At 39.7% G+C, this 19963-nt stretch overlaps 1 protein-coding gene across 2 annotated transcripts in view; it reads left to right on the forward strand.

Moving 5' to 3' along the window:
- The window catches only part of DCAF10 (DDB1 and CUL4 associated factor 10), a 42345-nt gene extending 29504 nt beyond the window's left edge, over positions 1-12841 (forward strand). Inside the window, exons 4-8 of one of the 2 annotated variants that reach the window (XR_013388112.1) lie at positions 1053-1255; positions 3339-3452; positions 6327-6472; positions 6581-6728; positions 7637-7774. Coding sequence is in view for 1 of the 2 variants with exons in the window: in XM_077912597.1 (XP_077768723.1) it covers positions 1053-1255; positions 3339-3452; positions 6327-6472; positions 7637-8005 (832 nt within the window). In the remaining variant the exon portion in view is untranslated. Of the gene's footprint in view, positions 1-1052; positions 1256-3338; positions 3453-6326; positions 6473-6580; positions 6729-7636 lie in introns of both variants that reach the window. The other variant, XM_077912597.1, reaches the window with a different exon arrangement.
- The last annotated feature ends 7122 nt before the right edge of the window (positions 12842-19963 follow it).

The following is a 19963-nucleotide window of genomic DNA, read 5'->3' on the forward strand; positions in this document are numbered from 1 at the left end:
ATTATCTATATTGTAACAGAAATGAAGAGATAGGGGGGATCCCCGGGTGGCGCAGCGGTTTAGCGCCTGCCTCTGGCCCAGGGCGCAATCCTGGAGACCGGGATCGAATCCCACGTCGGGCTCCCGGTGCATGGAGCCTGCTTCTCCCTCTGCCTATGTCTCTGCCTCTCTCTCTCTCTCTCTCTGTGTGTGTGTGACTATCATAAATAAATAAAAATAAAAGAAATGAAGAGATAGGATACATGAAATAGCAGCTATGAGACAGGGAGAGTCAAATATGAAGGTTTCAAACATCTATTTGGAGCTCCAAGAGAATAAAGAAAATAGGTGAGAGACAATATTGGAAAAATGATGGAGATTTCCCCAGAATATGTGAATAATATGAATCTTAAGATTTTTTAAAAGATTTTATTTATTTATTCATGAGAGACACAGAGGCAGAGACATAGGCAGAGGGAGAAGCAGGCTCCATGCAGGGAACCCAATTCGGGACTCAATCCAACAACCCTGGGATCACACCCTGAGCTAAAGGCAGATGCTCAACCACTGAGCCACTCAGGGGTCTTGGATCTTAAGATTTAGAAAGTTAAATTAATCCCAATAAAGTAAAAAATCCAAATTTAAACATATCAGAGTGAAACTGCAAGTACTCCAAAGAAAGATCAGCCAAAGGAAAAAAAAATAAAAAATTGTCCAAAGTAACAATTGTACTATTAGCAGACTTAAAAATAGCCAGGGTTCAATAGAATATGTATCCCCAATATTTGGAAAGATATAACAATTAACCTGAAGTTACATGCTCAGCTAAAAATCTTTAATCAAAGAAAGATTTTCAGAACATAAGGGGACAGTTTACCTCATTGAAATCTTATTTAAAAATATTTAATTGCAGAAAGAAAGAATAAAACAAAGTTGGAGATGAATTAAGGATGATGAGGAAAAAAATTATCATGTATATAAGGTTAAGCATACTTTGTAAATTCTAGTTTGAAAATATAACTATCACCAAATCGTGTATTTATGATAATTCTAGGTTTTGATTTCTTCTGTAGGTGTACAGAAGATGGGTGTCCACATAAGAAGTTCTTTCACACACGTTTTCTTATGCGAATGAGATTAACACCAGATTGTTCCAAAATGTTAATCTCAACGTCCTCTGGATATCTCTTGATTTTGCATGATCTTGACTTAACCAAGTCCTTAGAAGTAGGCAGCTATCCTATTTTGAGAGCAAGAAGAACTACATCAAATTCAGGTAAGCTTTTCTTTTTTAATTAAACAGAGTTTTCCAGAGAGTCTCACACAAAAGGATGGTATATGCTTCCATTCTGAGAAAGACAGCAGGAAGAAGGGAAGGAAATCAGAAGATATTTTTGGAAAGCTCAGTCGGACCTTTTTTCCTAAGGAAGTATGAACTGTTTGAATCTCTGACATAGCATTAATTTGTGCTTCTGTATCACCAATGATTTAGGAGAAACTGCTCACTATAAAAATATTTTCTTTTAGTTCTTTCTGCTATCCAAAAATCATCAGTATTTCTAAATCATTGCTATCTCAAAAATTAGTGGTGGCTCAAGGTAGGATCAATCTTTAAGTGCTTCTGAAACCCAGCAGAGCTTTTATTTTATCTTAATCTTATTTTGTCTTATTTTATCTTATCTTACTTTATTTCACGGCCCTGAGAGCAAGACCTGAGCTGAGGTCGAGTCACAGATGCTTTACTGACTGAGCCACCTAGGCACCCCACCTAGCATGGCTTTTAAGATATATTCAGTATAGAGCTTTAAGTCTATATTACATCCTAGACTTCCAGATGTCTATACTCAGGTATAGACATTGGGGCGGGGAATCCAATGCAGGGCTTGATCTCTCTCAGGACCCTGAGATTATGACCCCAGCTGAAACCAAGAATTGGCCACGTAGCCAACGGAGCCACCCAGGCGCCCCTAAAGTGGTAGTAATCTTTTTCCTGTTGCTGATTCCATTAGACTTCAGTGAAATTGGAGCTCAGGAAAACTTAGGCACTATAATTTATATTATGTGATAGAGATTATATTTCATCACCTTGGGAAAAGGAGGGCTGTTCCAGGAATATACCTATTGTTTATAATTTTGCATTTTATGAACAGGAACCCAGAAAAAAAAAAGACTTAAGCATGCAAAATATATAATATGTATAAATTGCTATTTAAAATCAGCTTCAGATGGTTAGACACTCTCCTGTAAGCATAGGGCAGGGCCACTTCTGAAGACTCTTTTGGGAAAGTGCAGGCTCCATTGTACTGCATTTGCCCAATTTCACTGCTAAAAGTAGAAATTTAAGTTTTACCAACTTACTTGCAAAGCAAGAGATTTCATAAATATGTGAGTATAATCCTTTTACATTCAGAAATTTATTTTTAGGTTCAACATTAATAACTTTAGCTTAGTAAGAAGTAGTGATTTAGAAGATCTGGTTGGCATTTTTTTTATTCAGAAACGAAGAACATTTCTTCTAAGGGTAATTCTGATAATAAATCAAAGGGAATTAGATGAAGACATCATAAAAGTTTGGGGCCACTAGAAGAGTAGGATAAAATAGAGATTGCTATTTGGAATAATACATCAAACCCAACTATCTGATACTCATTTTGTTTTAATGATATTCATTTTAGATCAGTATAAAATTGGTATTGCATTTCAAAGATAGTATTCACATAATTTCATGAATGATAACAATTGTTTGGCATGCTCAAGAAGGATCATTTAATGCTCTCAGTAATGGAGCTGGTATTTGGACCCTATTCTAGGATTAAAAGGGCTGATGAACAACAAGCTCAGTTTTCATATTTACTGAATTTTCTTGTTCCATTTTACTACGTAAGTGATGGGGAAACCCAAAGATGTTCCTGTTTTAGTTTGTCATATTTCACTTAAGTCATTGGGAGAAGAGATTTTAGAAAGGGCCCAGGCCATAGATAGAACACTTCAAAGAGCTGCCCTGCTTACCTTGGTCTTAGTTATCAGCAAGCTTTTTTTTTTTTTAAAGATTATATTTATTTATTCATGAGAGACATGGGGAGAGAGAGAGAGGCAGAGACATAGGCAGAGAGAGAAGCAGGCTCCATGTAGGGGGCCCAGTGTGGGACTGGATCCTGGATTCCAGGATTACACCCTGGGCCAAAGGCAGATGCTCAACCACTGAACCACCCAGGCGTCCTATAAGGAAGCTTTAAGGGGGCATGTACTTGCCATGTTTCAGATGGATTTTAACAATATGCTTCAACTAGATGATTAAAAAGTTAAGAGACACTACTAGAGTTTTGCTGAGTTTGTCAGAATTTTTTTGTATTTTCAAGATCTGACCACTTCATCAAGTTCATCTGGTCCTCGAGTTTCTGGTTCACCTTGTCATCATAGTGATTCTAATTCATCTTCTGAGAAACACATGTCACGAGCTACACAAAGAGAAGGTAGGTTAAAAGTGGGATTTTATAATCTTGCAACAACAGGGTCTACCAAAGAGCTTTCTCTGATTTAGTTTTAATCCATACAAATAAAAGCCAATAAAGAAGAGGTTATTCTTTGCCCCTCAGTCATTCATTTTCAGAAGATAACCAGAGTCTCTAGGGTTGAATATCTTGGGCTTAAATCTTTGTTGGAATTTGAGCTTTGGTTTTATTTATTGAACTTAGTTTGGTCTAGATCGGAGAAAAAGTAGTTAGGACATGTAGATCCCAATCAAGATTGTTAAGGAAATTAAATAAGATATGCATGTGATGGTGTTGTATACGTGATGAGTTTGTTAGGTACTTGTGAAAGTCACCTGGTTCCAGCCCAGTAGCTTTTTGCTCTGCCGTTTCTTTATCTGAGCAACACCTGACAGCCTTGGAGGGGTTGTGGGATAAAGTAGACTATAACCTGGCCTTATTTTGCTTTTGCCCATTTTTCCCCACCACTCTGGCAGAACTAGCTGTTTAGCTTATTCTTTCCACTCCCTAAATGAAATGCTTTCTACGTATGCAAATCCATACCAGTTTCACATCTAAGCATTTTTGGTTTGTCTTCCCCTTTGTGGACTGATGGCCAGATGTGGGTTTTTTTGTTTTTGTTTTTTTTATTTGTAATTTTGGGTCACCTTTGGAGATGCACATGGCTCCTACCTAGATCTTTAGGGGAGGGACTATCCATTAGACTTCTAATTGTGTTTTTCCTGGGTGTCCTCACCTGGTAAGTGTTTGATAATTGCATACTTGATGAATGGTTTGAGAGCCCTTCCTAAACCTACAACCTATCTACTTTCCTCTGGATGTTCAAGACTATGAGACTATGACATGTAAGGTTAAAAATTCCTCCTGATAAATTTAGAGATTTATGCCCAGATATGTAACATTTTTCCTTTGATTTGTAGCATAAACTTCTTTTATAGATTCTGTTTTTCTACTTTGGCTACAGAAAACAAGCCAAGGCTCTTAATAATCATTGAGAAAAACCTTTATTGAACTAAACCATTCATGAGGGAAAAAAAAAAAAAGAGTAGTTGACTGCTTGTTGCAGTGGTAAACCCAAAAATCAAACTACACAGCAGTTTCATGATATAGAGTTGGGAATGGGAGAAGAAATGATGTATGGAGAACCTAGGCAGAATATGGAGAAGAAAGTGGGGCTCATACATAAAGTTGTTCTGAATGTTGGCAATCTTGGGTCTTCAGGGTGTCAGAATATGTTAGCACCATAGTTTGACAGATACAGTATTGTATAGAGCTGAGGCTCTCAAACTCCTTTAGGATTAGAACTTTAAGTGATCTCTACACCCAAAGTGGGGCTTGAACTCCAGAGCTTGAGATCAAGAGTCAGATGCTCTACCAACTGAGCCAGCCAGGTGCCCCTAGAACTCCATTTTTGACATGAAATCTGTGGATTATATTATAGCACAGATAAAGTACAAAAACTGATTCAAGTGAAATTAAAGCATTCCTTGACCAGTCTTTCCTAGCCCATCCCTATGTGGTTCCCTCCTTTTGCCAGCACTAAAGGAACTTTCAAGGAGCACAGCTCAAAAACCACTACTTACTTAATGGGTTTCTTTTCTGCTTCTGTTCCAAGTTTCAGAATTAATTCTGGAAATAGCTGTTTGTTTTTCTCTAAAATTATTATTAAACTTCAGTCACATGTGAAATCATTATTTAGGTATAGTTTGGTTATAACAATGTAATTTAGAGCTTCACAGGTTTCCATCAATGCTATAGTAATCTAAAGGGAAACTTTAAAAGAAGATAACATCTATTTGAGAAACAGTTCACAAAGGGTCTGACAGAAGGAGCTCAATCTTCACAGCATTTCCTTCCACAGGTAGAGAAGTGTTGAAATATTTCTCTTGATACTAAATTTCTAAACTGCTTCTTTATAATGTCTGTGAAAGTGGTTCTCCGCATACCTGAGGGATAGGATGTAACTCCCAGTAGTAACAGCTTGCTGTAGCAGTCACTTTCATGGGGGGCTAGGAAGAAGGACATGATGAGCCCTAACAGAGTACCAGTCATATGTATGATTGGTAATGTCTCCCTTGTTTTAACATACTGGTATGTGAAATATTCTCCTTTGCCTCCAAAATCATAGATCTGTTTGGTTATTTATAGTACTGCCCTTGGGGTCCGTAAGTCCTGCTCCTTGCACACATGATATCCTTTTATTTTTTTTTATAAGATTTTATTTATTAATGAGACACACAGAGAGAGAGGGGGAGAGAGAGACAGAGACAAAGAGGCAGAGACACAGGCAGAGGGATAAGCAGGCTCCATGCAGGGAGCCCAACATGGGACATGGGACTCAATCCTGGGTCTCCAGGATCACTTCCTGAGCTGAAGGTGGCGCTAAACCGCTGAGCCACCCAGGCTGCCTGATAGCCTTTTATTTATACAAAGGCAGTCTGCATGGCTTCCACATATTTCCTTCTCTAGAGAATACAGGTCCTCTGAGATGAGAATTATCTTTTACTTTTCTACATTCATGTCACATAACTTTGATTCTTAAAAGTTTTCTGAGTTGTAAATCTTAATCAAAAGGATCCCTAGTCCACTTTAATGCCTTAGTCTTAGGTTACTGGGATTCCCGCTACAAGAACTTGGATTCTTTAGTCCTAGTCATAACCTTTCCCCATACCCCCACCCCCAAAGACCACCCAAGCACCCCCATAGTTTTCTGTTTTTTGTTTTTTACATGTGGTAGCACAAGAGGCTGACAGTGGAATGAAGGCTGGGGGCAGTGTGGCTGTCAGAAATGAAAGCTTTGATGAGCTGCCTTAGTCCTTTGATAATACAAATCTCATACCCTAATTTTCTTATCAGGAGTATCACCACGAAATAGTCTTGAAGTCTTAACCCCTGAAGTTCCTGGTGAGAGAGACCGTGGAAACTGCATCACGTCCTTACAGCTGCACCCAAAAGGCTGGGCCACTCTGCTTCGGTGCTCAAGCAACACTGATGATCAGGAGGTAGGAGTAGCAGCACTCCACCTTTAAAGCAGTTAACTTAAAAAATAGCCATTGCTGTATGTGCTCACCGAATCTTTATCCCTTGAACCTCTCCTTCTTCCTTTGCAGCCTCCTCTCCAGTGTGGCACACTGGGAAATACTTTAAACCAGTATCAGCTCAGATTGTGCCCAGCTTAATTCTTGCCTCCTTCATCTCACCACACACCTGTTATATAATAAACTTTAGATGGAGATGCTTCAGCCAAACTGGCTAAATGTAAGGTTTTGCTAAGCCAATTGAGTACTGGAATTTGCTCTTTTTAAAATCTGGGGAAGGGGGCAGCCCTGGTGGCTCAGTGGTTTAGCGCCACCTTCAGCCCAGGGCATGATCTTGGAGACCCAGGATTGAGTCCCACGTCGGGCTCCCTGTATGGAGCCTGCTTCTCCCTCTGCCTGTGTCTCTCATGAATAAATAAAATCCTTATCAATCAATCAATCCAGGGAAGGGGCTCCCAGGTGGCTCAGATGGTTAAGCATCTGCCTTCAGCTCAGGTCAGGATCTCTGTGTTCTGAGATCAAGCCTGGCATCGGGCTCCCTGCTCAGTGGGGAGCCGGCTTCTCCCTCTCCCTCTCCCCACTGTTCATGCTCTTTCTCAATAAATAAATATAAAATCTTTAAAATAAATAAATAAAACCAGGGGGAAACTGGAAAAGGCTAAACTGATGACTAGGGAAAAGGGCCTTATATGACCTCATGAATCTTGTCACTCTGGTAAGCAGGAGTCTTGAGGATCTCACTAGCTCTAGAAGTCACAACTGAAAAGAGAGAAGAGCCTTTGAAATATGTAGGAAGAGAGATATTTTAGGGCTTAGATGTCTGAACTCTAGAATTTTGTAAATATCAAGGCTGTTACTTTCACAAAAGGGAATTATTACCATAGAAGTCACAGCAGCCTGAGGGAATAAAGGCTTGAACACATCATAGTACACAGAATAACCTTGGCTTTTTGAAGATAAGGTTTGGGGCCTGCAGATTTTAGTAGTTGGGAGAAGGGCAGTGGTAGTCATTTGATTTCTTGCAACAATTCTGTGGCTTTGGCAGTCTGTTGAGCTTTTTACAAAAAGAAGTATCTAGCATTACTTGGGGCTCTTTAACTTTGGTTTGTCTCTCTTCTCTCCCCTTAGTGGACTTGTGTCTATGAATTCCAAGAAGGAGCTCCCGTGCGACCTGTCTCACCTCGTTGTTCTCTACGATTAACTCATTACATTGAAGAAGCCAATGTAGGCAGGGGTTATATCAAAGAACTCTGCTTCAGCCCTGATGGGCGAATGATCTCTTCCCCACACGGCTACGGGATTCGCTTGTTGGGATTTGACAAACAGTGCAGTGAACTAATAGACTGTTTGCCCAAAGAAGCCAGTCCCCTGCGGGTGATCCGTTCTCTGTACTCTCACAATGATGTGGTACTGACAACAAAATTCTCTCCAACACATTGTCAGATTGCCTCAGGGTGCCTTAGTGGACGGGTTTCTTTGTATCAGCCAAAGTTTTAGGCACAACTTACATCAAATAAGGAACTTTTCTGGTGTTTGACTTATAAATTACTTCAATTTAGGTGAAGTATTTTCTTTTTAGAAGATCTTAAAAGTTTGGGTCAAGATCCCAGTTCTTATGGGTCCATGAACACACCTGTGACCTGAGGACTTGGCCGTCCGGCATCGTAGGGGCCTCACCAAGTTAGACTCTACGCAGCAGCAGCTTTTGCCGCATTCCTCTGCTCCTGCTCATCTGTGCCACCTGAACTTCGGTTCTTCTGGTTATTTTGCATGGTAGCTCTTGTCAAGTTTCTTTATATCTTGTTTTTTGATTACGGTGTGAATTTTGTGAACATCTGGCAGGAGTTGTGGCTGGGTTAGGAGAAACCCATGACACTAGTATTGAATAAAACCCGGAAGTTTGATGTCAGCATACTGGTCATTGAAAAAGAAATTTCATCTTCACTTATCAGCATACTTGGCCTTTTAAAGTTGCTGTTATGTTTCTCTATAATGAGCACAGATAATGGCATTATTCTCATAACTGTTAGATCTTACAACAAAAATGTCTTCTAAGTTTCCTGTTAAAATTATACATATTTTTTTTTTCACCGTGAGGGGAATTCTGTTGTAAAACTCTAGAAAAACTACCGCCTCTCTTTGTAATTTACTTGTATGAATTTAAAAATCTCTAGCATGTGTCCTTATGTGGTATTTTGTTCCTTTTAACAGCATTTAGAAAGGAAAAGAGGAGAAGGAATGGGCTTTGGTCATTTCTCTTATATAGAAGAGAAGTCATTAAGTTAGTGTACTGTCTGGTCACAGAGTGATAAGAACAATGTGGCTTAGAGTTTGTTTTCTCTGCCAGACTGACTCACACAGGGTCACATGTTATGATACTAGGGTGGAGAGGGCAGTGAGAGTAAAGAGGTTGTGTTTTCCTCATCTTTACTCCTTGAGCCAGGTGGCACAGGCTCAACCCCCTTAGCATTAGGAAGGGGAGAACTGCAGCCCTCTTCAAGCCGTGACCTAACTACAGTAGTCAGCCACTTGGTTGTCAAGACAAAGAGCTGACGTGAAGACCTGTTGTATTTTGTTATGGAACACAGCAAGTAAAAAACATGAAGCGAGGGTCAATCACAGGGCTGTCTGCTCTGTTGAAGCAAGCAGCTTTCTTCTAGTCTCCACTTGGAATGGTATTATATTTAGGAGGGATCCACCAGAGGCTGGAGTAATTTTAAGCCGCAAGCTAGCTCTTTCCTTCTCAGATCATGTTCACTTAGGCCAGTGGTTCTCAAACATGAGGGTGCATTACAATCATTGACAAACTTGTGAAAAACACAGAAACCTGGCTCTCACCTTAGGAGGTTCTGATTCAGCCAGGGAGAGGACAGGATCTGTATTTTTAATAGGAACCTCAAGTAATCTTTATTCAGGTGGTCCCTGGATCAGAGTTCGAAAAACACTACCTTAAACATCAGTAAGTACTTCTGTACCTATCAGGTGCTTAACTCCCAGAAGGCATTTTGATTATTTAAAAAAGTAGTAAATGAAATCCACTTTAGAGGTAGAAAATGTAATCAATCTCATTATTTAATGAATGAGAAAAGTTAAGTGACTTGCCTAAAGTTATCTTACAAAATTAATGGCAGAGCCAGAACTTGTCTCCTAATTCCTTGCTCAGGGCAATTTCTACTGTATTATGCTGGCTGTTAAAACAATGATTTATGAACACTTTATCTTGTTTTTAAGTTGTATTATTGGGACTATCCTTAAACTGGCCAATAGATTGAAAAAGGCATGGGAGTAGATGCTGAGAATTCCAGCCCTAAGAAAAGAATCTTAAATCTTATAGAAATGTTGAGCATTTAAGTGAGCTAAGCAACCCAAACACATAAATAAAAATGACATTTTGTTGTAGACCCTACCAGACAGCCATTCATTCACACACATGTGTAGAGGCTATGTCTTGCTTGGAACAATCCTTGGCGCTAGGACAAATTTTAAAAATTAGATCATTTTTACCAATGTTGTTAAAAAATTGGATTTTTTTTTAGCCATTAAGAAAATCACCACAAAGTATAATGAAAACACAAGTTTGCCATAAACTTTTCAAAAAACCCCACATATTTAAAGGAAAGTAATGTTTTGGAGGCTAACACACCCAATGTTAACATTAAAAATAAGCTACTAAGTACAATAATTATATTGGTAAAAAAAGTTCCACATATTGCATCCCTTTTGGAGAGTTGCATGTCCACATGTCACCCAACTCTGAATTTCAGTCCATGATTCTTCGACCATTATAGAGTTTCTATGGTGTCATATAATCTACACACTTGATTGCTAACCTTCACTCAAAATACCTTGCAAGGTAGGTGACATGAGCACCAACTTTGGAGGAAATGGAGGATGCAAAAGGTTAAGTGATTTGCTGAAAGTCTCAGAGCTGGCACTGGAGGAGCAATATGGATTCAAACCCAGCTGTTTTAGTCTAAAGCCTGTGCTTAGAACTCAACCACTTTGCCCTTTTTTTTTTTTTTTTTTACAAAGGATGGGAAGCTGGCATGTACTGGCTTACCTTCCACACCATCCAATGGAACCGGTGAGAAGACTGAAAATGTCCATGAAAATGAGCACCATAAACCACAGGGCACACAGACTATTCATTCCTAACTGAAAGACTTCAAGCAGGAGAAGTAGCTGTAAAATAAAGAAAAATGTGGGATAAATAGTCTTGTATAAAAATAGAGCCAAACAGATGAGAATTAAAAATAAGCCAGCAAACTCAACAAAACCAATTTTGTCCTCTTTGAGGTACAGTCATGATCAAAAAATTCATGAGGGGGATATTAATCCAGGAATTACAGGGCATCAAGAATGCTAGACTCTTGAAGGAAACTGCATCTCAATTTCAAGGTCTCATTTCACTTAACAGCATAAAATCTGTTTTTTTTTACTATAAATTTTGTTAATCATTTTTATTCATGATAATTGGTGAATGTATTATAAATGATAATGTGGTATAATTGTTGGTAAATGTAGTATAAATTATACTTGTTTGAAAAAGCTTTCTACAGGGGTGTCTGGCTGGCTCAGTCAGTAGAGGATACAACTCTTGATCTTGGGGTCATGAGTTCATGCCTCACCTTGAGGGGTAGGTTGTACTTAAAAAGAATCTTGAAAAAACTTTCTAAAGAAATGTTATATTAAGTTTAGGAACATAAAATATATTTAGTAGTTCCTTATCTTTAATTGTGAAAATGAAGTGGCTAAAGTAGACAAGACCTCTATCTTTTGAAAATGTATGTGATCCTTTTTTCTCAGAAGCCCAGAGAACATGTATATTTTGTTATTTCTCCTTGTTATATCTAAGATGAGGCTATACCAAAAATTTTAGGGAAACAAGCAAGGATAAGGTTCCCCTCTCCTTTCTAGAACCACAAGCACATATCATGGTTAAAGTTTTGTTTTCCAGAAAGTGCAATATAGGAAAACCACTCTGAGAATCTTTTAGAAGCCTAATGTTTCCCATATAAGTCAATATATGGTACTGGCATCCATAAGTATCTGTTAAAGCTTGTGTTTAGCAGGAAAAATAGAAAATAGTCTGATAACACTGATGACAATCATCCCCATTTAATGACCAGTGGCCACGAAGAGCTATGAAAATTCATGCAGTAATACCCTGTGTTGGTCATGAAAGAAAGCATATATGTGAATTTTTAGATAACTAATACATATCTCTTAAGTGCCAAAATTTTAAACCTGTAATTTTTGATGCAAGTGTTTCAGATATGTTAGTATACCTCCCTGCCTTCTTAAACAGCATGCTCGGTATAATTCACTTTTTCATGATGAAAAGTAAGTTATATTCATGTGTTATTACAAATACCCAATGAGCTCTGATGTATGTAAAATACTTCATAAAATGTAAAGGGCTATATAACAAACATGAGTTAATATCAATTATTGTAAAATAATTCCCCCAGCCCTGAGGTCTATATGATCATTTGCCTCAGGTTGCTGGGATTTGGGAGTTTTTTATTTAAAAATTTTTCTATCTGCTAGGTAGTTTGTTCTGTCTCCTACCACAGTATCCACCTGCCTGCCTCTAACAGGCTCTTTGTCATATGTGCTGTGTTCATCTGTTACAAGCTGGGACAAGCAATAACCAAGCCCGCTCGGTGTCTAAAGAGCTACACGAGCCCCATGTGCACAGTCTTTGAGACCGCTCTTTTGGTTGCTCACCAGCTTTCTGACCAGTTCACAATAACCTTCTGGATAATAGAAGTACCCAGGTAAGGCCTAGGCTAGTGATTTTTTCAGTTGCCACCAAGTAAAATACTACAGACTAAGGATGCTGCTACATTAAGGAATAAACAGCAACGCACCAAAGTATAGCCAAGTAACAACAAAGGCTCTGTATTTGCACGTGGATCGTTCATGCTTTAAAAAAATAAGGAGAATCAGTGGAGGGAAGGGGAACAATGAAAATTAAATCCAGATAGACTTGAGTATTTTTGATGCCATTAAACTTGGTCAATAGCCATTAAAATACATGTTTAAATTATCACACATTGTTACAGAGAGTTTTAGTTTGTACCAAAATTTATACCCTAAAGATTCCTCAGAATTTCTCCCATTCAAATGACAATAGAAATTATCAAAAGGAAAGTCTCAAATTTACCTGTATGCTGCTGCTTTAGTTGTAAATGAATGGAAATATAGGTTTTATCAAAAGCTCCAAGGAACACATCTCACATATGCACACCTCGTGTATGTATGTGTATATGAATGTCACTATAAATGAAAATGTCACCCAGAGACAATAAAATCATTTTAAAATTTAAATCTTGTTTATAGTATTTAAAATAGAATCTTCAGCTTTCCTAAGTTTCTTATTTCAGTTTCATGGTGTCTACGTTACAGTTTGGAAATTTGATTTTCTTTTAAATTTCACTGCATCTTCCATTTCGAAAATGTGCTTTCTGGTAAATTTTAGACTCCTATTTTTAGGAAAGTTGAGAATATTCTGGATAATATCCTAGATACTGGAAAGTCTTCTCACTCGGCTCTGAGGTATTGTTAAGTTCTTATGCTAGACTGTAAGCTCCTTGCGGGCAGGGACTCTCACTTTTCTGCTATCCCCAGTGCCCAGTCCAGAATCTGACAGAGTAATTGTTCAATAAATTATTTGTTGTATGAATCAAATGAACTTTTTAGACATACGTGGCCTTGAATTTCCATGAGGCCAGAATGTGATGTGCAAATAGAGAAATCATCATAGTAAGATTTTTTTTCTGGTCATAGATCAGAAAAACTTTCTCATTGCTTTGGAAAACTAAAAAACTCCATTTTTCATTCAAGAAACATTTGAGGGCAGCCCGGGTGGCTTAGCGGTTTAGCAACGCCTTCAGCCCAGGGCATGATCCTGGAGACCTGGGATCGAGTCCCACCGTTGGGCTCCCTGCGAGGAGCCTGCTTCTCCCTTCTGCCTGTGTCTGCCTCTCTCTCTCTCTCTCTCGGTCTCTCATGAACAAATAAAATCTTAAAAAAAAAAAAAAAAAGAAAGAAAAAAAGCAACATCTGAATCCCTACTATATGGCTTGTCCAGTACTATGGACTCAAGGACAAAGGTAACTAGGGTTGTAGCGTTGCCTTCATGAGTGTGTGGCCAGTGCAGTCATATAAGGCCCTGCAGTGAGAAAATCCCCACATTTGGTGTAAGGTTCTGCTGAAGCCATCGTAAAATTCTTAATTTTTTGAATAAGGGGCCCATATTTCTTTTGCACTGGGCTTCCAAATTATATAGCTGGTCCTGCTTCAATATTACCATGTTGACATGGTGGGAACAGTAAATATCTACTGTCCAGTAAAGATACTCACATTCATTGAAAACTAGCCATAAAGTGACTTAGTAAAATAACTTCTAAAACCTAAAATCAAGACTCTTTCCCTCCCACAAACTTTTTCACATATCTTCATTTCAGAATTAGGAAAGCTTTCTAAATCTATATTTGGCTTTTACTGCTTCAATTGAATGGTCTTGAATTCATGATGAATGTGGAGTTGTAGGTGATTTTATCTACGTACATACATACCTACATGCAATTTGAAGGTTTCAGTAAAACTTTAATATATGCACTGAGTGTTTTGGTGGAAGTCTACCTCAAGGTGCTTCTAAAAAATAAATGCTACTTTAAAACATTTGACACACTTTTTGTGTGGTTAACCTATTTGAAAGGTTGATAGGAAGCTTGCATTTAGCAGTACTTTCAAATTTTTACTTAAATTGCTTAGGTGTTATGCTCGCTTCAGCAGCACATATACTAAAATTAAATTGCTTAGGTGTTTATTTTCAGATCAGAATTAAGCATAATGCTGTGATACGGGCAGTGGCTTGGTGACTCATAGTGGTTTTCTAAACTTTTTCAATCCTATAACCCCCATCCGAAAAAAAAATGAAGAACATACACTCCAAATTTTGATTGTTATATATAATACTGTAGTGGTCTATTACGTAAACTATAAAACATGTACGGAAAAAAGAGGAAAATTTAAAAGGACAGCATTTTTAAGAATCAAAGTTCTACATTACCTCCTGCAGGATCACCTGATGCTTCTAGGATCAGGATGCTTCCACTGGCATCTCCACTTTGTGAAGGCCACCATTCTAAGACATAGAATTGGCATTTTACACTGAAAACACATTTACTAAGATCTGATTCATTCACATCTGCTCACCAACGTTTTGGATAGTTACACGTTTACTCAATATGAATCATGTTTTGTAGAGTTTTATAAATTAGTTCTTTATTCAGTGAAAATTATATTCGCATCAATAAGCAGAGTGGATAAATTTTTGTAAAGCTATACACAGTGATTTGTTTTCATATAGGTGCCCTTAGAACAGTGTATATGTATGTCATCCCTTAAATGACATTATCTTATAAATAGTTAACAGTGTGATGTTCATTTTACCACACTATTTTAATTCACTAGGAAAATGACAATCACATTTGGGACACTCGTTTTTTAAAGTTAAGTCACTGAAGAGAAAACAGTGAACACCGTTGTATTCAGATTATCTTGTGAAATTTAGATAAACTGATTTAGCTAAAAACCCAAAGCACTAATTACCACGATTTGTTATTCCTCTGACAGATGTTTTGGGGTATTTAAAAAGTTTTGTTTTTTTTTAAGGAAACAATTATTTGGCGTGCTTTAATGCCAGTGGATTAATGATTTATATTAGTTTCCTATTACTGATGTAATAACAGAACTACCTACCACAAATTTAGTGGTTAAAAACAAATTTGGGGTGCCTGTCTGGCTCAGTTGATACAGCATGTGACTCTCAATTTCCAGATTGTAGTTCAAGCCTCATGTTGGACACAGAGCTTACTTAAAAAATAAAACACAAATTCATGTCCACTGAGTTTTCCTCCAGGCCCTACCTCCCTTGTGGCAGAAGACATGAAAAATGGTCTCCTAACTCCATAATGCTCTGGAATCACCTGGAAGGCCTGTTCAAACACAGATTGCTGGTTCTACACCCAGAGTTTCTGATTTCAGAGGTCTGGGGTGGGAGCCCTTATTTTGCACTTCTAACCAGTTCCCAGTTGATGCTGTACATCTGGACACAACTGGAGACCTATGAACACAGAGAACTGCAGCCAGGGGGCGCCCGGGGGCTCAGCTGAGTGGCTGCCTCTTGGTTCCATGGTTCCAGGTTACTCAGGGAAGCACTGTGGAGCCTGCTTGGGACTCTCTCTCCCCCTCCCCCCAACCATGCACACGTGCACACATACTCTGGCTTTACCAAAAAAAAAAAAAAAAAATGCAGTTAGAGTTTAATTTTTCATGGATGACACATCCCAGGGATCTCTCTGTAGATGGAGGAAGCCAGTTTAGTGACACTTTTTTAAGAGAACATCTTAACTTTGGAGGTTACTACAGATGGACAACAGTTCGTCCCGTCAGTCCGCCATTCTCCGTAGTCCTGGTCAGGGTGGCACTCCATCACTGAGAGCTGAGGCTGCCCCGATTTAGCACAACATGTAAGTCAGTGGGCAGTAGGTTAAATAAGACCATCTTACCTTCTCAGGGACAGACCTGGTGCTGTGTGGCTTATCTTCTAGCTCAAAAAGAGGCGCACTGCCACACGAACATGCTGGTGTGAGCTGTACAGAGCTCCAACTCTTGCTAACAATAAATTCAGAAAAGGAACACCTGAAACCTTAACCAGGACACACACTCAGAACATTTTTTTAAACCTTTCCTGGGGACATAGTGCTCTCCACTGAAAACCATTTATTTATTTATTTATATATATATTTTTAAACCATTTAAATTATGGGTAGGCGGGACTGCTGCATTGACATTGATTCGCAGAAACCCTTAACTATTAATAAAAGATTACTTTTTGGGTAAAATGAAGGATCCAAATTTCATTGTGAAAGGATTACTTCTTAAAAGTTAAATAAATAAAGTATCTATTGGATCTGTTCTGAAAACACTGTATGTTCTTTAGGCAGTTATGACCTAGTCTTTTATGTGTGTGTACAGACGTGCCAGCACTTAATGACTGTATGTAATTAAAAGAAGGATTTCCTGACATTTACCAAAAGTTGCAGTGTACTGGCAGGAAAATCACGATCCATTCCCCCCCCCCCTTTCAAGGGGCAAGTGGACCCCTTGCCACTGGGCAATCTTAGGAAGCAGCAAGTGGATGTGCCCTGTCACAGTCTGGGGCGGTGGAGGAGGTGGAGGCCATACTTTCTGATGGGTGGGAGGGCCGCAGGCTGGTGTTCCCGCCTAGCAAGGATGGCTGTGGCATCCGGGCACTTCATGGAAGTTTAAGAGGAATACACACACTGAAAGAATTAAACTAAAAAATCAATACAGTGCAGACAGCAGATACCATGATAAACTCCCTAATGATTTCTCTCAGCATTTTATTATGAAAATGTTCAACATAGAGCAAAGTTCAAAGAATTTTACAGTGAACATCTGTTGACCATGATTGGACCATTAAGTTTTTCCTAATTATCACAAATCTAATACTCTATCCATCCATCAATCCATTTTAATCTTTTATGTATTTTGAATAAACTGCAGATACCTGTACCCATCCTCCTAAAAATCCTCAGCAATACATGATCATTAAAATTCAGTATCTTTGCTTTAAATTTTCCACACAATGAGGTGTGTATTAATGGTATGTCTGCGAAGTTCAGACAAATATACACACCTGTGTTGCCCAAACCTGTATCAAGACAGAGAGTACTACCATCATCCCCAGAATGTTCCTTCATACCCCTTCCACTCTCCTTGCCCTCCCTCCCGGAGGCAACCACTGTCTACCCCCACCTCTAGCACAGGTTTGCCTTTTCTAGAAATTCAATATAAATAGAATCATATAGAAGATTTTAAAAAGACATTCCTAAGAAATTCAAAGTTATCTCTGAAACAGAATAATTAATAATAGTTCCCAGAGAACATCTGGGATCAGAGTAGGATTTATTCGTTGAATAGATATTTACTATGAGAACCTCTCTCGTCTAAGGATACGGAGATCAGAGTCCCTGCCCTCAGAGAGATCACACTGTCTTGAAGGATACAGCACAAACCGCGGAGAGCGCACCAGGGTTGAAAGTCACCATACGCCACAGGAGCAGACCTCATCCAGCCCGGGAGCCAGTAGGGAATCAAGGGAACTTTACATTTTTACTTTGGCATTTGTCTCAGGCAGCCAACGCTCTCCATGTTTTCCACAAGTCTGGAATTTTCTAATTTAAAATTATTGTCCTTAATAGGGCAGCTTTCTAGTACTAAGCAGATGGATATATGGGAAATTTGCTGAACAAAGGAAACCAGAAAAAAAAAACTGTAAAAGGCACAAACTGAAATTATTAGCTATTCTGTTTTTCTGTAGCTTGAGTTAACATAAACTCAGATACATGTAGTACTGCCCTCAAACACAAAAACAATATGCTTTTCTGTTTCTGGCCTACAAGTAGCAGCAGCTTTGAAGGGCTCCAAACATCAAAGGCAAACCTCTGATCTTGGATGTCACCTCTGCTTTCTCAAGGCCTATCAATCCTAGGACACCTGCCAGCTTTTTACTCTCCACCTTCATCATTTACATACAGATTACAAATGAAAAGTACTTGGATCCCATACATACCCACTTTTTCCTACTATCTGACCTCAAAACTCTGGCCATTTTTTACTGGGGAGTGAGGAGCCCAGGAGAACCTGGCAATTTCTTGTTCAATTACTCCTTTCCCAGATAAGTATGAGAGAAGGTCCAAAGCTGCTCTTTCCCCATGGGAAGGGAGAAGGCTCTATATCAGGAGCCACTTAGCAAGTGTAGGTATAGCGACCCCTGAAAGAGACATGGGTTTCATTGTCCTAGTGTCGCAGGAAACACAAAGGTAGCCTTCTCCACGGAACTCAACGCATTCCCCATTTTTTGGTGTGCTTCAGATCAGGAGGTCACTACTTTACCCACAACGAACTGCTGACTAGTCATGACCAGTTCCCCAGAATGCCTGAACCGAAACTTCTATTCCTGTTGGCAGTGAAGGGATCAGTGATGACAGAAGTGGTCTGCTCTTAAGTCACTGCCTTCATGGCACTTCTACAGTAACAAAGCAGCAGTCAACACTATTTAAGATGATCGTTAGGCTCTTCAGTCATTTAGGCTCATACACGTTATGGACTGAATGTTTGTATCGCCTCCAAATGTTGAAGGCCTAACCCCAGTATGATGGGATGTGGAGGTGGGGCCTTTGGAAGGTGAGGAGGTTTAGATGAGGTCACGAGGTTTTTTCTGCCATGTGGGGACACGGTGAGAAGTCTGTCCACCAAGGAGAGGCCTCTCACCAGGAACCAAGTCTGCTGGCACCCTCATCTTGGTCTCCCTAGCTTCCAGAACTGTGTGAGAAATCAGTGTTTGTCGGTTAAGCCACTTAGTCTACGGTATTTCACCATGGCAGCCCAAGCCAGGTAAAAGTTGTTTCCTTACGGAACCCCCAGGACCCATCAAGGAATGAAGGTCAGACAGGATATTCCAGAATGCCATGATCCTGAATATTCACCTGTCCTTTCATTCTCTTGACTGATTCTTTTTTACCAGATCTCTACCGGTGTCAGACACAGGGCCAGGCACTTGAGCAGAGATGTGACAGCAGAGCCCCAGCCTTATGGAGCTGGCACTCAAAGGGGCAGGAAACATCGAATAATCAGTCCAATTAAAACAGGCGGGTGGTGGCATAAGAACATACAAGAAGGGAACTGGAGTCCTGAAAGTGTGAGCTGGCTTCCCTGAGATAGTGACATTTGAGCAGAGATCGGAAGGCCTCAACAGGACTTAAATGAATGGGGAGGAGTGCTGAGCTGGGGGGTGGGGGGTACGGGACACAGGGCGGGGACAAGAGTATCCTGTGGCTGAGGGCGGGGACTGAGCAGGGCCTGGATCAGCCCTTGGAAAGGTTCCTCTTACTGCTATGTGCAGAATGGCTCGAAGGCACAGAGTATAGCGAAGTCCTATTTTATCCTCAATTTCTACTTCAAAATCAGATATGCTCACTGGAAAAAAGATCCCCCTTGGAAACCCCTGAAGCTCAATGGATTAAGCTGTGCACCCGCCTCTTGGCGATCCGGAGCAGCCCGCAGCTTGCCGGGGTCTCCCCGGCCCACTCCCAGTCATACCCGGGGGAGCACACCACTCGCTCCCCTCACCCTGCACCCCCGGCGGCTGTGGCAGGCTAAAATGATGCATCAGACGATGTGGACAACACCCCTATCATCAATTCTAAAGTTCAGGATATTCACTTTTATGATGAATTCCAACCCTGAACTGGAGTTTTAGAAGCCCTATGGTGGCAACTGCTCCCTTCCCTAGTGGTCCTCATCAGACCACCTCTACCGTCCTGGAGACAGGGAGCACCTCAAAATCCGAAGTGT

The sequence above is a fragment of the Canis aureus genome, chromosome 10 (genome assembly GCF_053574225.1).
Source record: "Canis aureus isolate CA01 chromosome 10, VMU_Caureus_v.1.0, whole genome shotgun sequence".
NCBI lineage: Eukaryota > Metazoa > Chordata > Mammalia > Carnivora > Canidae > Canis > Canis aureus.